This window comes from Heloderma suspectum, chromosome 17 (genome assembly GCF_057233095.1).
Source record: "Heloderma suspectum isolate Gila_16-S chromosome 17, 16-S_ref, whole genome shotgun sequence".
Classification (NCBI taxonomy): Eukaryota; Metazoa; Chordata; class Lepidosauria; order Squamata; family Helodermatidae; genus Heloderma; species Heloderma suspectum.
The window spans coordinates 17,577,199-17,594,049 of record NC_139474.1 but is presented as its reverse complement, the minus strand read 5'-3'; the positions used below and the strand labels follow the sequence as shown (position 1 = coordinate 17,594,049).

The following is a 16,851-nucleotide window of genomic DNA, read 5'->3' as shown; positions in this document are numbered from 1 at the left end:
ACGCTCAAGTTTCCCTCTTGGGAAGAATTATTTTTTAAGGAAAGAACGAACGAAGGCATATCAATTATCTGAAGGGTTGGCTCCGACAACAGGATCCACCATGCCAGCCGGCCATCGCAAAGTGTGAATTATTCCAGTGTGCGCTTAGATGGCATTGTTAATGCTGCAGGCAAACGGCACATAATGAATGGCTTTGAAAGACAGGAGATGCCCAGGACTGAGGACAGACCTGTGCTGGCAAGAGTCTGCAGGCTTTTGCCTCAGCTGTCCTCCAATGTGGAAACTGCCTGTGCTGTCTCCTTTATGCCCTGCATTTCTCCATGCTCGGTACAGAAGAGATGATGGCGGCATCTCCGATGGCAAGGTGCACCTGGGAGGAGACGCCGTGGAGGAGAGAGGGGTTGCTGCACAGCCTTCCAAGCAGCCCGCTCCCAAAGATGGTTCAAAGCTTCAGCTGGGATCATGCTCAGCAGCCCACCACCTTCCTATGGCTGGGCCCCTTGTGCACTCGCACAGAGAAAGCTACAACTTTCACAGACAATGCTAGTCAGCACAGTTGCATCGATCCAGCACAATTCTGCCCAGTGTTTAAAAAAAAAATCAGCGTTGCAGGATTCTGCAATGTGTTGTAAGAATTACTGAGATGATGGGAAGCATCTTGACCACTTCGCAAAAACACTTCATGAATATTATTCTACTAGAGACCTCAGCCCAAACTCTGGGTGGTGTTTTCAAATTATTGTCAGCCTTCCTCACTGCTTCAGATCCTAACCATGATCAGCTCTCCTCTAGGCTCTTTTCCCCCCAGGTTTCCTCCCTCTGTGCAACTTCTCCTTATTGCTCTGGACCACTCCCTCTTCCAACCTTCTGTTCCTTGGCTGCTGCTTGTACCTGTTTCCCAAGACGTTCTGCCAGCCTTGCCCCTCGCCTGCGAAGCAAGTTCAGCCAACAGCAAATCAGCGACCCTTTGGGTCACAGCAAGCTCGGCCAATAGCATGTCAGCGACCCTTCTGTCTGCTCCTCCGTGACAGTGAGGCACTGGAGCCTATCAATCAATGCCAAAGGCTCCATCCCCACCACAAAATCCTTTCAGTATGTTTCAATATAGATCTGCCTACCTACATTAAGAGCCCAGAGATGAGGCGTATCTTAATGGCTGCTCCTTCTACGTCCTCCCTATCCGGAGAACAGGCCCTGCCAAACTACTCATCGCAAGAAAAACATTTTTGACACAGGAATATATTTATTTGCAAGAAGTTTCTCCTGCTCTCTGAGAGATGTGCGGGCAGAAACAAACACAGACTGGAGTAACCATTCTACCTGAGAGAAACCCGCTTGCTGGAGATGAAGGTTTCTTTTACTATTTAGGAGGGGAGAAAACTATCTTTCCCCTTCAGATCCGGTTCCCACCACCCTCAAGTACGAAGGCCCCAGCTTGCAGAGAGAATCCTGTCCAAACCCAAACTGGCAATGGGCTCCATTTTTGGAGCTGTGGAGGCAAGCTGGATTGTATCCAATGTTTGGCGCATCTGAGAGAGAGAGAGATTCCCATAATCCTCCTCGGGGACTTCAAGGGCATCCCGCGTTACTGCTCAGGTGCGGCTTCTGGCTCGTGCTGGGCCAGCCAAAACCTGTCGCTTGCGGTCATGGGCTTCGCAAATTGCACCACCGACATGGGGACCCGGATGGTGTGGAGGCCATTCACCTGTAACGCACAAGGAGGCAGAGATGGGAGAGGAGCTGAGATGGCAGCCCTGCTCCCTTGAGGTAAGACGATGGTAGTCGAGAAGAAGTGCAGAGGGGAAGCAGCAGTGAGGCCTCTTGTGCTGGCCTGTACAAAGCCTGCATTCACCGCCTTGGCATTTTCTTTCAGGAAAAAAGGGCACCAACATCTATGATAAATACTGCACACACCTGTCCCCCTTCTCCCCCTCCATCCCTTTGCCTGCATGGGCAAGAGAGATACTGCCTGAAAGCTGCAGGAGGGAAAGGTAACTGTCTTTGGCAAAACTACTATCTTCCACCTTGGAGTCCCCCCAACTCCTCATATCCATCTTCCCCCTATGAACTTCCCCCCATGAAAAATGGCCATGCTGGCTGGGGATTATGGGGCTCGTAGTCCAACACATCTGGGGAAGACTGGTATAGGGGAAATATTACTGCTTTAGGGAGCCCTCTGTGCCTTTGTGACATCGGCAACCGCTGCACCAATCCCCAGCATCATCTCAGCCCTATCTGCATGACCAGCAACCAAATACTCCTTGCATGAAAGGAAGAGAGGGCAAAGGTTGCAATGATCAAACAGGCTTGGAAGAATGAGCGTGAGCACACAGGAGGTGAACAACAGTCAACCTAAGTACTGGGTAGGCATATCAGCAGTATATGTACCCAAATAAACGAACAGAGATAGAGGAAACACGTTGCAGGGAGCAACTGAGGGCAGTTCTGCACTTGCACTGCTCAAGCACGATGCCCCTGATTACATACAGAGGCACCTCACTGAAGTTCACGTTTCTGTATAGTAAGAACCTGTATAGTAAGAACAAGAACCCCACTGGCTCAGACTGAGGGTCCATCTAACACAGCATCTTGTCTTCAACACTGGCCAGCCAGATGCTTCTAGGAAGCCCACATGAAAGAGCATGAAGGTGATAGCCCACCCCTGTTGCTCCCCGCAACTGGCATTCAGCGGTACGCCACCTCTGAACACAGAGGTTCCATTCGCTAGTCGTCTTTGGTAGGCTGCTCTTGTTCATGACTGATTTCCAGTGACGTCCACTTTAGATAGATGTTTGTGGCTGGGTGCATACAACAGACCTGATAAACTGAGGCAGACTAGACACGAGTCCTAAGAAAACTGGGATTGTCCTAAAGCCTCTCTGGGTAGAGGCACCAGGTGCAATGCACATGCTGGAAGTTGGCCTTACCGTCACCTCACACCAGTATTCGCCCAATTTTGTGATGGGCTCGTCGGGCAGCTTCAACGCATGCAGGGGCACCACGACCTGGAGCTGAAAGAAAAAGGACACAGTGTTATCATAACAGGTGGGCATCTTCCAGGAGTCAGCGCCCCTCCGGGAGCCACCCCCCCCCCCAAAATTGCTGCCAAGTTTGCCACCACAGCATTGAAAGTACAGGCTTTGTGCATGGTCTTGGAAGCAAACCCTGTGTGAAGGCTGAGGCCTACAAAGGCAAAGGGGGAAAGGGTCAGGCTTAGAGGCCTGGAGTTTTCGGTTGGAAGGGGGTAACCCTGAGAGGAGTAGTTCCATTTCTCCAGTGAAGTGTCCGTTTCATTTCTCCACTTGAGTTTCATTTCGTCAGGTTTGAAGCAGTACTTTCAGTTTTTGGGGAGGAGGGTATATAAGGAGGGGGGGGGCAGTAAGAGTCAGAAAGACCAGGCTGCAGCCAGAGCCAGAACAGAGAGACAGCCAGAGCCTGAAGAGAGAGCAAAGTCTGAAGACTGAGCAGGAAGAAGCAGCCTGGAGAAGCCTAAGGACAGCTAGGGTAATGGAACTTGCATTTTGCAACTTGTATTTTCTTTTAAGGCCTTTTGTATCACCTAGCTCTATTGTGTAAATACCTTTAGTTGTGATTTGCTAGCTTTAATTTACCAGTAAACTGTTGTGGTTAAACTCTTTGTCTAGAGTGTCAGTCATCCCATGTCTACAGTCTAAACCCCACATTACTGGGAAGGGGAAGTTTAAAAGAAGGAAGGTGGGACTCTTAAGGAGGCAAGAGATCCTTAAGGAGTTGCTCAGGGGGTCCAGGTCATAAGTGGAACCTTGACACCTTGGCAACCAGTAGAAAAGAACCGGGCCTGTCCTCCCTCTGGCATGATCCCAAAGAATTACTAGCACTTGGAGTAGGCAGTCCTGGACTAAGATGGACAGTTGGTCTGACTCCATATTACAGCCGCTTGTACCCTAACTCAGCTGATTTCCCCACCAGCACCACCACAGCACACACGCGAGAAAAATACACGTATAAATGGCAGGACTCACGTTTCGGAGGAAATGGCGGGCCACGATCTCCTTGGTCAGCTCCCACTGGTCACAGTCGTTCACTCCGATGTCCAGGCTGCAGTTTCGCAGGAACCGGACGGTCTACAGAAGCAGGCACAACAAAAATCCTTTAAAATCAGCCTGCCTGCAGCTGAATTACACTGACCTCACCCTATGCTGCAGGCTCAAGCTACAAAAGCAGCCTCCCTTGGGTAAAGTTCCACCACAGAGCCAAAAGGAGCATTAAAAAGCTGTTCTGGTCTGTCCCTGGGGCTAGATCCCGGCGCTCTGGATCTATCAGCACATCCTCAGAGGGTACTGAACTTGTGATGGTCAGGGAGGAGAGATAGGTGTATACTGAAGTTCATGACACAACGGCAGCTAGGGTGTGTGCTGTGCTACATACACACACGAGTCTTATCGTAAACGCAAGAGAGCTATTTCATCAGCGATTTGTTCCCTATAATTCAAACAGTCTTAAAAGGAGGACTGCCTGCTCACAGTGCTCAGGTTGTAAATCAGCGCCGTCATCCAGAATCGAGACAAAGTTCAGAGCAGAGAACCAGGTATACAGAAAGGCCTGTATACCTGTCACATACCTGAGAATCATGGACATTCCAGCAAGAAATGTTTGACAGCAAAGGGAATGTGCAAATGGATGGGCCCAAGGCCCTAGAACAGATACTACTTTATTCATAGGTACGCCATATCCAATCCTTAACCAAGCCAGGATAACTTCCTTCAGTTCTTTCTTTGTTACATTTACATCCCACCTTTCCTCCAAAGGGCCCAAGGCGGCCTACATGATCTTGCTCCTCTCTAATTTATCCTCACAACCCTATGAGGTAGGTTAGGCAGACTGAGTCGGTGACTGGCCCAAAGTCACCCAGTGAGCCGTGTGAGGGACTAAAAACCAGGTCTTCCCAGGCCCAATCCAACCGGATGCGAGGGAGAGAATCAGTAAGTGACTGGAGGGAGTCACAAGGGGTCTGGCAGGGAGGAAGCACAGCCGCAAAAGCAGGGGAGGAGGAGGAGGCAGGGGAGGGCATTGAAGCAACTAGCACTGATGGTGGATGGATCGGGGGAGGCAGAGGAAAAAGGAAGTGAACGGGGGGGGTCATTAAGGGGTCTGCTGTGTGCACTGGCGGGTCTTGGTGGGCACAGGCGCACCCACAGGCACTGCATGGCCAGCCCCTTCTCTAACAGTTACACCACGCCTGTTTTAAGTGATGCGTTTGCCCCCAATTCACATACGCCAACTCAAGGAGTTTACTGCTGGGCTGGCATTCCTAGAGTTCTTCCCACTGGACCTTCAGCTTGGACTTAAAAGATCAGGGCAAAGCCACTTGATGGAACATTCAACATCAAGGTGGGCTGCCATCCAGGCTGAGGGGAAGAGGAGATGCCAGGCTGGGGTCCGGCTGTGTGCCCCACTGCCCACCATTGGCTGCAAGGGAGAACCTAGGAAGCTGCGTGTATAGCTGCATCAGTCTATTTAGCTCAGTATTGTATCATCAAGGACTGGTAGTGGCTCTCCAAGGTTTCAGGAAGGCGTCCTTTCCAGCCCTGAGTGGAGATGCTGCGACTGAACTTGGGAAGCCATGGTAGAGCCCTGAGTTATGGCCCTTCCCTAAGCAGATTCATCAGCTGAGATGTCTCTCTACAGCAATAGGCTGGTCAGGCGATACTCCGTGACTGCTCTAAAAGCTTCCGGGTCAGATTTGTCCACTAGTTGGAGCCGGGACTCTGCTGTTGTGAATCTTACCACGGAGAGCGTCCCCTTTGCTGCACCAGTCCCCCGCGCCACCATGCCAAGTTCCACAGGCCGATTTGGCAAGACCTGGCCGCCTCGCCTTGTTAAAGCTCACCACACCCCACACGAGCTGCTTTCCACCCACACACTCTTGAAGGTGGCCCATTCTACACAGCTGACCTCAGAACCCAGAGCTGGTTCATGTGTAATGAAAGTGAGGCACCAGCATGGTCAAGCTGATCAGTCAACAAACAGGTCACTGCCCCCAAAGAGCCTACAATCTAGATTCAGGTTCCATGGGGAGGGGGAGGAAAAGAGAAGAGGGAGCAAGAACACAACCGAGGGTTCAGTTCAGTAGGGGGCAGGGTTTGGACAGGTTGTGCCAGAAGCCATATTCTCCAGCTTAGTATCCCATAGACTCATGGCTGTAGTTACTCCGCTGTGATGGAAAGGCACTCTGCACATGACCATGGGCTCATGCTTCCCAGAGCAGAATTTGGGTAGTGAAGTCAGGTTTTATCATGAGCTCCAACGAGCTGCAATTCACATTAAATCCACAACCACACAAGGGATGGCTTGTGCAGCTAGTAACCCACCAAACTAACCCCAGCCTGTAGTAGGGAAGAGGCCATAACTGAGCAGGTAGAGCTCATACTTTGCACACAGAAGGTCCCAGGTTCAACCTCCAGGTTAAAAAGATCTTGGGCGGCAGGGCAGAGTTCCTGCCCGTCAAGGTAAATGACACTGGGCTCGAACAACCTATGGTCTGACGGATCCCCCAAATTTACGAAATTCCTGACCTACTCAAACCCTTCAAGTGCTAGGACCGCATATTGCCACCAGCCGGGACCATGCCTTCCAGGTTTTCCCCACTGCGCAACCTTATGTAAGCTGGGAACCTTGTCAGCGAAGAGCAGGATAAAAACGCTTAAAATAAATACGTAAAATAAATAAGCACGTGACAGATATGCAGCAAAGGGGTTAGCATGCATGATTGGATGGGGCTCCCACCCACGCTGCCGACAGACCTCCACGGGTTGTCCTGCTCAACACCCCTTCTTACACTCTCAGTCTGCATCAGCTCACCTTTATGCTGCTGTGGGTTTGGAGCTTTGGCAGCTTCCCTTCCAGACGTAGCTAGGGGTGGAAAATGGAAGACAGGCATGAGGTGAAGTACAGGTCACCTTTTGTGTTGCTTTGGGCTTGGTCCAGCATTGCAGGTGTCCCTGGAGAGCAGGCAGCAACCCCCCCTCCCCCCGCCCGAGTTACTCACTCGGTTTTCCTCCTCAAACATCTTCTTGTTTTCAGGGGATGCATAAACGGCCTTGTTTTGGGAAAGGAGCTTGTTGCGACCAAAAGACTTGTCCACAAAGACAACATCGCCACGGTTTCCCACATCTGCAAATGAGACACGCGGAATGTTTCTCTACAAAGCACAGCCATTACCCAGAAACATTCTTTCTTTACAAAGCACAGCTCACATAACTAGGTGTGCATGCACGCCGCGATGCCATGAAAGCACCGAATTCAAGAATCTAAGCTTACCTTTAAAAAAAGAAGGGGGGGGGTATGTTCCTAGCCCCTAGGGCTATGAAGGTATGCTCAAAAGTGTGTAGCTACTGCCTGAAATCTCTGAAGGTTATGCGATTTTCCTTCCAATAACCAGTAAAACCGTAAAATTACACAAGATTGTAAAAAAATATATATGTCAGAATGGATTATATCAAACAAGAGAAACAATGTATGATTTACACAACTTGCACAGCCCAGCTTATCTTGGTGCTGAACTTTAATTTCTAGCATAGAGTATACACACAGCCCCGAAAATAATGAAGGAAAATAAAATTGGAAACATAATTACTTAATATAGTACCATCCACATACATGGTGCTTCACAAAGAATTAGACAAGTTACTGCCCTTCAGGGCTTACAATCTAGAAACTGACACAAGGGAGATAACAGGTGGAGGAAGGAAATGCAGGCAGGAGTAAACAGGGGAAGAATATGCCATTATTTCAGGTACATGGTCAAAACAAGACGTTGGGTAGTAGGTAAATGCAGTGGTGTGGGATGGGAATTTTTCCAGCACTTTATTTTTCTGTGGAATTTTTTTCCATTTCATAAGTTCATTAGTAACAATAAATGGATGTCAATTGCAAATACAGTACTGGGAAACCTTGGCAGTTTCAAAGTTGTAGATGAGCGGTTTTCAGCATAACATGCATAGTTCTTTGGTTTGCTAAAATCTGTTAATGTGTCCAGGGCCTTCAGTACCTTTGGTTTAAGTCCTTAAATTTAACCAACTTAAGAAAAGTATTGGGTAGTATCCAATGTCAGTCCTATGTAGAGCAGCCCCATTGAAATATGGGACATAAGTCTTTAAAATTAAATGGGAGATCGGAATACTTGTAAACATTTAATGACAATAAAAATGTCTATGTAATACAACATTTAGATCCCATTAAGGGCACAATCCTATGCATGTTTATACAGAGAAAAGGCCTAAAACTCCCAGTGTTCCCCAGCCAGCATGGGAACGCTAGGAATTGTAGGCCTTTTCTCTGTCTAAACATGCATAGGATTGTGCCCTAAGTGTGCTTTAAATGTTTCCCCCTTAGATAATTCAGATCAAATACTTGCAGTGCACTAAGACAAAAAATTAACACGGGATATTTTTGTTTTCTTGTTTGTGACATAAAAGTAAAACAAACATGCAAAATTAGGTAACCCTCTAGAGCACCTGAACATTTTCCAATGCAAACTGATTTTTTCTGCAGTGCAAATTACCCTATGCAAATTCAATTAAAGTGTATAGGAAAATTTTCCAATTCAAGGTTTTCCAGAAAACCCATATCACTAGGCAAATGTCTGAACCAAGTTCATGCCCCCCGACACAAATATTTCAGTATTACCTCATCTACGACAACACTACAGCATAGTCGTCAAGAGGGAGTAAAACTGACTTAACTGGAGGGGAGGCTTTGAGTGGCTACTAGTCCTGATGGCTCTATGCTACCTCCAGTATCAGAGGCAATATGCCTATGTGCACCAGTTGCTGGGGAACATGGGTGGGAGGGTGCTGTTGCATTCCGGTCCTGCTTGTGGGTTTCCCGTGGGCAGCTGGTTGGCCACTGTGTGAACAGAATGCTGGACTAGATGGACCCTTGGTCTGCTCCAGCACGGCTCTTATGTTCTTAACTATAGCACTTCAGGCTGCAGGTTGGGATCATGTGATGGAACACTCCTCCATTTTAAAAAGAATCCCTGCATGCAGAAAAGTAATATGTTGGGGAGAAGGGCTCAAGCCCTGACAAGCTAGTTTTCTAACTGCAGGGAGTTACTCTTTTTTTTAATGGCGGAGCATTCCATCATGTAAGCCTCTACCTGCAGTCTCAAATAGTGCAGCCTAGGTTCAGTTTACCCCCCTCAGTGAGAAGCCAGCCTGGGTAGCTGCAGGCAAGCATAATCTCTGCCCTGATCTCCTTCCCTCCCACATGAGGGATGTAATCATGTGCGTCTCCACTCGTTCAGGCAAACTAGAAAATCCTCATCGAACAGCACCTCACTCCCCTTTGGACATCTGCCTGGTCTGGGCGTAAATGGGAAACATACCCTCCACGGACTGCGTGAGGATGAGTTCCAGTGGTGCCTTTGGACTATGTTTGGTGTCCTCCACCAAACGGAAGACAAGAAACCGGCGGTGCTTGATCCGAGGCTGGCGGCCCTCCTTGCTCAGGGGCACCTTCCACCAACGCTCCACAATGACCGTTCCCTGAGTGGCGGAAACACAGAACTTTAATAAGGGGTCCAACCCATTCCACCTCTCTTTCTGCGTCTCCCCCCCTTGGCCTGTGTCTCTCCCTCGCCCCCCAGCTCCCTATTTGTGGAGGACATGAAAGTGGCTCCTCCTGGCCTGCAGAAATCCCAGGGAGACCAGGTTTTTAAAAGGGGGGGGGGGTTGCTCCCAAGTTGCCAATAACCTCACGCTGCAGAGGAGTAGAAAAATTAAGACTGTGCACCCACAGGGGGGTGGTGGTGGTGGTGGTGGTGGTGGGGGGGGGGGAACCTTGGGGTTGGGCTCGATGGTCTTTTAGGCCCCTTCCAACCCTACTATTCTATGGTTCTTTTTGCGAGGTTGCTCCATGAAGTACTGTGCACAGTGATGGAAATAAATACTTATTGTCCCCCCCCGCCCCCGGGCAAGCCCAGGCCCCCTCGCCCCGCTGTGCCCCGCTGAACCCCCCACATGTATTGTCGACTGCGGCCCCCCACACCTCTGCGCCCCCCTGAACCTGCACACGTATTCTGTCGACTGCGGCCTCCCCACCACTCTGAACCCCCACATGTATTGTCGACTGCGGCCCCCCACACCTCTGCGCCCTCTGAACCTCCACACGTATTCTGTCGACTGTGTCCCCCTTGACGGCGCCCCCCTGAGACTATGGCCTCCCACCCCTCTGCGCCCCCCTGAACCCCCACATGTATTCTGTCAACTGCGGCCTCCCCACCACTCTGAACCCCCACATGTATTGTCGACTGCGGCCCCCCCACCCCTCTGCGCCCCCTGAACCCCCACACGTATTCTGTCGACTGAGGCCTCCCCACCACTCTGAACCCCCACATGTATTGTCGACTGCGGCCTCCCCACCCCTCTGCACCCCTCTTAACCCCCACATGTATTCTGTCAACTGCAGCCCCCCACCCCTCTGTGCCCCGAACCCCCACGCATATTCTGTCGACTGCGGCCTCCCCACCCCTCTGAACCCGCACATGTATTCTCGACTGCGGCCCCCCACACCTCTGCACCCCCTGAACCCCCACATGTATTCTGTCAACTGCGGCCTCCCCACCACTCTGAAACCCCACATGTATTGTCGACTGCGGCCCCCCACCCCTCTGCGCCCCCCTGAACCTGCACACGTATTCTGTCGACTGCAGCCTCCCCACCACTCTGAACCCCCACATGTATTGTCGACTGCGGCCCCCCACCCCTCTGCGCCCTCTGAACCCCCACACGTATTCTGTCAACTGCGTCCCTCCCGAGACTGCGCCCCCGAGACTATGGCCTCCCACCCCTCTGCGCCCCCACATGTATTCTGTCAACTGCGGCCTCCCCACCCCTCTGCGCCCCTCTGAACCCCCACATGTATTCTGTCGACTGCAGCCCCCCCACCCCTCTGTGCCCCGAACCCCCACACGTATTCTGTCAACTGCGTCCCCCCCGAGACTGCGCCCCCCTGAGACTATGGCCCCCCACCCCTCTGCGCCCCCTGAATCCCCACACATATTCTGTCGACTGAGGCCTCCCCACCACTCTGAACCCCCACATGTATTGTCGACTGCGGCCTCCCCTCCCCTCTGCGCCCCTCTTAACCCCCACATGTATTCTGTCGACTGCAGCCCCCCCACCCCTCTGTGCCCTGAACCCCCTGCACGTATTCTGTCAACTGCGTCCCCCCCGAGACTGCGCCCCCCTGAGACTATGGCCCCCCACCCCTCTGCGCCCCCTGAATCCCCACACATATTCTGTCGACTGAGGCCTCCCCACCACTCTGAACCCCCACATGTATTGTCGACTGCGGCCTCCCCTCCCCTCTGCGCCCCTCTTAACCCTCACATATATTCTGTCGACTGCAGCCCCCCCACCCCTCTGTGCCCCGAACCCCCACGCATATTCTGTCGACTGAGGCCTCCCCACCACTCTGAACCCCCACATGTATTGTCGACTGCGGCCTCCCCTCCCCTCTGCGCCCCTCTTAACCCCCACATATATTCTGTCGACTGCAGCCCCCCCACCCCTCTGTGCCCCGAACCCCCACGCATATTCTGTCGACTGAGGCCTCCCCACCACTCTGAACCCCCACATGTATTGTCGACTGCGGCCTCCCCTCCCCTCTGCGCCCCTCTTAACCCCCACATATATTCTGTCGACTGCAGCCCCCCCACCCCTCTGTGCCCCGAACCCCCACGCATATTCTGTCGACTGAGGCCTCCCCACCACTCTGAACCCCCACATGTATTGTCGACTGCGGCCTCCCCTCCCCTCTGCGCCCCTCTTAACCCCCACATATATTCTGTCGACTGCAGCCCCCCCACCCCTCTGTGCCCCGAACCCCCACGCATATTCTGTCGACTGAGGCCTCCCCACCACTCTGAACCCCCACATGTATTGTCGACTGCGGCCTCCCCTCCCCTCTGCGCCCCTCTTAACCCCCACATATATTCTGTCGACTGCAGCCCCCCCACCCCTCTGTGCCCCGAACCCCCCGCACGTATTCTGTCAACTGCGTCCCCCCCGAGACTGCGCCCCCCTGAGACTATGGCCCCCCACCCCTCTGCGCCCCCCGAACCCCCACACGTATTCTGTCGACTGCGGCCTCCCCGCCACTCTGAACTGCGCCCCCGCCCGAGAGCCTCCCCCAGCCCCGGCAAGGGCAACCCCAGCGCCCCGCCCCGCCCCGCCCCGCCCCGGCCGCCGCCTCACCAGCGGGGCCGAGCGCCCGAGGCCCCGCTGCTGAGGCGGGGGAGCCGCCGCCGCCGCCGCCGCCGCCCGCGCGGCGCCCCTCAGCGCGGCAGCCAGCATCGCGGCCCGGCCGTCGCTCCTGCGCCGCTCGCGCTCGCGCACGCGCCTGGGCCGGCCGGCCTGAGGCCTCGCCGCTAGGCCCCGGCGAAGCCCCGGCCTCGCCTGGCTCCGCCCGCCGGGCGGCGCGGGCGGCGCGGCCCGGCCGGAGACCGAGGGGGCGGCCCAGTATCCCTTCCTCCCTTTCCCCTCGCGGTCCGCGCGCGCGCCGCTCGCCCGCTCCCCCGCGCGATTCTGCCGCGCCGCCCCTGAGCACGTGCAGAGCGCGCCCGCGCCTGCACCGAGCCGGGGTTCCTCGGCGAAGCCTTGCTCCGAATTCGGCCCCGCTGAGCGCGGCGGGGATAAATAAGCAATGAAATGGGACGGAGCGGAGGGCCCCCGGGCATGCACAGAGCGCCTTCCCGCTTCCTACCAGCGGGAGGAGGAAGAGACCGAAGGAAGGGGCAACGGGCCGCTTGAGGGCGTACAGAGCTCTTTCCCGCAACGAGAACGAAGGGCCTTTTGCAAAAAAGAGCGCGAGGTCACGGTGCTTCTGAGCATGTGCGAAGCGTGCTGCTCCTGCGAACGGAATAAAGGTTCTTTTATAGGGAGCGAAGGCTGAGGCGCTTGTAAGGGCCTAGAGAAGCAAAAGGGGCGAGCACCACCGCTCCTCCCCATAAAGAGAATGTTATTTATTAATTTATTACTGCATTTATACCCCGCCTTTGTTCCTCTTGCAAGGAGCCCAAGGCGGCTTCCATCCTCCTCCTCCTCCTCTCCATTTTATCCTCACAACAACCACCCAGTGAGGTAGAATGAAGGTGAAAGGGCAAAATACCCCTGGCCATATGCAATTTCCCCTGGAACAGGTTCTTTTTCAACAGGAACTGGTGGCAAGGTGTGTCTGAGCATGTACAGAGGGCCTCTTCCATCACCCCATGACAGAAAGCAGCTTTTTAAAAAATGTGAGGCGGGAGCACCGCTGAGCATGTGCAGAGTGCTTCCCCCCACCCCACAAAGGACTCTTTTATTTTATTTTTAAAAATTTCTTAATCGCCCATCTGGCCGGTCACTTTTAAAAAACAAACCCACAATATAGAACGCAGGAGCATCATAAACCCAGCCCTCCCCGCACCCCAAAACTAGGCAGAAAGAGGAAAGTCTGGCCACTAAAACACTGGTTGGGCAACCTTTTCCAGGACCTGAGATCCAGTGCCAGACCCTGGAGCCTGCAAAGGGAGACGAAGAGAAGAGTAGCAGCTGTGAACCTATGCAGAATATCCTTGTGAAGGCAGCCATTGTTCTTTTCTGAAGGGTCCCCACCCGGTGAACAGCTGCTTGACAGGTAGAAAGCCAACAGGTGAAGTTCCTTCTCCACGGTGTGCAGGTGCAGCGATAGCAGAAAAAGCTCCTGTTGAGGTTCTGCCTGTCATGGCGTGGCTAAAAGGTGCAACAGCCTGCCCTGGAAGAAATAGTACTGACCTTCAAAAAGCACTCTGACCGTGTTCAAAGAAACGAAAAAGGGAGATGGCACCTCTTGAGCAAAACTGTAATTAAACAAATTTGACTGACGGCTCTTCTTCATCAAATTTGTCATGAGGAGGAGGGAGCCGGGTGGTGGTGGTGACACACACAGCCTTCAAACGCTCTGTCTTTTATTTCTTTTCAGCCTTGCATCGGTAATTAAAACTTCAGCACAATAACCATACTTTATAAATTACGTTTTCATCCTGCCCTTCCTTCCAAGAAGCTGCAGGCTGTACAGGGTCCAACCTCCTTGCTTCCAGGGTCCACAACCACCTTGTAAGGTAGGCCACAGTGAGCGCGACTGGCCCACAGTCACCCGCTAAGCTTCGTGGCTGTGCGAGCATTTGAATCAGCAACGCTCGACTTCTCGTCCAACATACTAACCACGCACTACACCACGCTGGTTAAGTCACACACTCATGTTAATGAATTCTTACTGATTAATCAACAAGAATGCTGATTAATCAGCTCAAATTTGTAGTTTGAATAGCAGTCTATTCAATATTCAAAATAGCAGTTTGAATAGCATGCATTTTATTTATGAAATTTATTTCCCTCTTTTCATGATAAAATAATCCTAGAGCAGGGTGCAACCAATAAAACACAATAAAAACATACACAACAGATAGTGTGCGACGGTAGCCTGTTTTTATTTATTTGTGTACAGCAATTAGATGGTAATCACTACATTAACAAGCCTTACTTGTTTTATTTTGTACATGTATAGACTGCGCAGTAACCACTGTTATTACTCTTATATTACACAACAAATTTTGAACTGGCACAGTACTGGTTTAATTACTTCGGTACTTCACCTAGCAATTTTAACTTTTGTGAGATTGCTGGCAAATGTTATATTGTAGTTTGATATTTTAATATACTCTGCTTTGGGGGCTTTGCAAATAAACAGTAAATGCGTAAATAAATGTTTATTTAAAACGTCAGCATGAAAAATCAGTAGCCCCTACGCCCAACTCCAGGAGTTCCCCTTGGTTGGGAGCCATTAATCTTAAATCGGTTTGAAACTGGTTTAAAAGCATAGTGTAGACATCATTATTAGGGAGAGGACGTAGGTGATGGCTAGGAGTGGGAGGAGCTTTGCCTGGGTGTGGCCAGAGGGGAGGCGTGGCCTGTCACAATAGCGCTTGTTGCACATCCTTCGTTGCCATGGGGTTTGGGGGCTCAGATATGTCATAATGGGGGCCCTTTGGTACTTAGGCTGGGGGTCTGGAACTCAGGACTCACTTTGCCCAGGGGAGGCACTGCCCGAAGCTACACTGCGCATACCGGAATCCATCAGACACACTTTCCCTTCCTTGGACCAAGAGGGGGAAGATCCTGAAACCCTCTTACCCAGTCTTGTCCCCCAACCCCTATTTCTGCTCCCCCTGAAAGTGCCGCCTTAAATATCGGCGGAAAATGACACCCTTTGGCAGGAGGTCAGTAGTGGGACCAGGGCTCCCGGGGTGGTTTCCTCTGGGCTTAGCTGCGATCCTCGCAGCTGGAGAGAAAATGGATTTTCCCAGCAAAATACAGAGAGCACGCTTCGGCTATTGGGCAGCGTAGAAATGTAATAAATAAAGGCACGAATATTAAATTTCTATGTCGCCCAACAGCCAAAGCTCTCTGGGCGGGTCACAACAATATATGATTCCCTGTTGCAATTCAGAGTATTTTGGGGTGGCTTGGTTTTGTCTGGGCAATTAAGACATTCCCATTCACTTTTCAAAGACCTGTTCCTGGTGATGAAACTCCTAGCACTGGTTTGTTGATATGGGTCAACAGAGCCGGCTGCATTTGGGGGGGGGGGGGGCGTAGCTATGAAGAGCGCTTCCAAACCGAGCGTAAGGGGTGGCCATCTGTACACCTTGTAGGAGAGGAAATCACATCCCGCTTATTTATTTATTATTGCATTTATACCCCGCCTTTTTTCCTCTTGCAAGGAACCCAAGGCGGCTTACATTCTCCTCCTCCTCTCCGTTTTATCCTCACGACAACAACCCTGTGAGGTGGGTTGGGCTGAGAGTCTGTGACTGGCAAAAGTCACCCAGTGAGCTTCCATGGCCGAGCGGGGACTAGAACCCGGATCTCCCAGCTCCCAGTCCAACACTCTTGCCACTACACCACACTGACTCTTATGGACTTCCCAGAAGCACCTGGCTGGCCGTAGCATGAAATTGGATGCTGGACTAGCTAGATCTGAATTGGGCAACCTGTACCCCTTTGCCAAATTTCATGAGACCTTCAGCCACAAAATGGGGTGGGGCCAAAACTGCCAGCTTATTTTGGCTTGCAATCCTTACTACAAGTGACTGTGCCTTAGATGATGAGACATTGCAGCATTGCAGAATGAGAAAATCCCCCACAAAAGCCAGGAAACCACCAAACTATTGGGGGGAAAGGTGCATGGCCATGAGGGGAATGCCAGAGGGCCTGAGGTTTGGCACCCCTGAACTAGACAAAATTGGCCATCTTTGCCTGGCCATCACCCCCACCCCCCTGCCATGCTTATTTTATTCCCATCTGCAGAAAAGAGGGAAAAAACTTGTTCCCACCCACCTACTCACCCACACCACCCCTCTGAGGTCTCATTCCCATGTCGCCTTTTGAAATGATCACGCCAACATGGGAGCTTTTAACAAGTTCAAATTCCCATGATGAATGCATGACGTGCCTTTGTGTGGCTGGTGAAAGCTTGACTCATGCCAGGGGAATAAAATTAAAAGTCGCCTTCAGCGTTGCTTATAAAACAGCACATTTGTTAACATTTACCTCACACAACAGACGCAATACAAAGCACTTTGCGAGGTAATTTTGCCCTGTCAAAAACGGACCCGTGTGCGTCACAACCACGGTCATTCCATTTTGAGCTGGTTGTGGATCATTCCTGCACCCCACATTCCCATCTTGCCATGTTTCTTTCTGACCAAAAAACAAACCAAGATGGATGCTTTGCTTTCTAGAAAATGTATAGCTTTGAACGTTTATCCTATTCTTCTTTCCCTTCTCC

General features: G+C 51.8%; 2 protein-coding genes and 1 long non-coding RNA gene across 3 annotated transcripts in view; 2 read left to right on the top strand and 1 right to left on the bottom strand.

Annotated features, from left to right (window-relative positions):
- Positions 1-1,219: 1,219 nt before the first annotated feature.
- Positions 1,220-12,376, bottom strand: MRPL9 (mitochondrial ribosomal protein L9). Its single transcript, XM_084823811.1, has 7 exons — positions 12,240-12,376; positions 9,368-9,527; positions 7,028-7,152; positions 6,841-6,891; positions 4,002-4,103; positions 2,928-3,011; positions 1,220-1,705 (listed from the first exon to the last, which is right to left on the bottom strand). Exons 1-7 carry the CDS (start codon positions 12,336-12,338, stop codon positions 1,586-1,588), a joined length of 741 nt encoding a protein of 246 aa, XP_084679937.1. The 5' UTR covers positions 12,339-12,376; the 3' UTR covers positions 1,220-1,585.
- A 372-nt stretch (positions 12,377-12,748) lies between these two features.
- LOC146334620 (uncharacterized) lies at positions 12,749-14,122 on the top strand. Its single transcript, XR_014786260.1, has 3 exons — positions 12,749-12,910; positions 13,514-13,863; positions 13,984-14,122. It is a non-coding gene; the product is annotated as an uncharacterized LOC146334620 (long non-coding RNA).
- A 1,138-nt stretch (positions 14,123-15,260) lies between these two features.
- OAZ3 (ornithine decarboxylase antizyme 3) overlaps positions 15,261-16,851 on the top strand; it is a 5,744-nt gene continuing 4,153 nt past the window's right edge. The window contains 1 exon segment of the mRNA XM_084823621.1: positions 15,261-15,280. Coding sequence (XP_084679747.1) covers positions 15,261-15,280 — 20 coding nt within the window.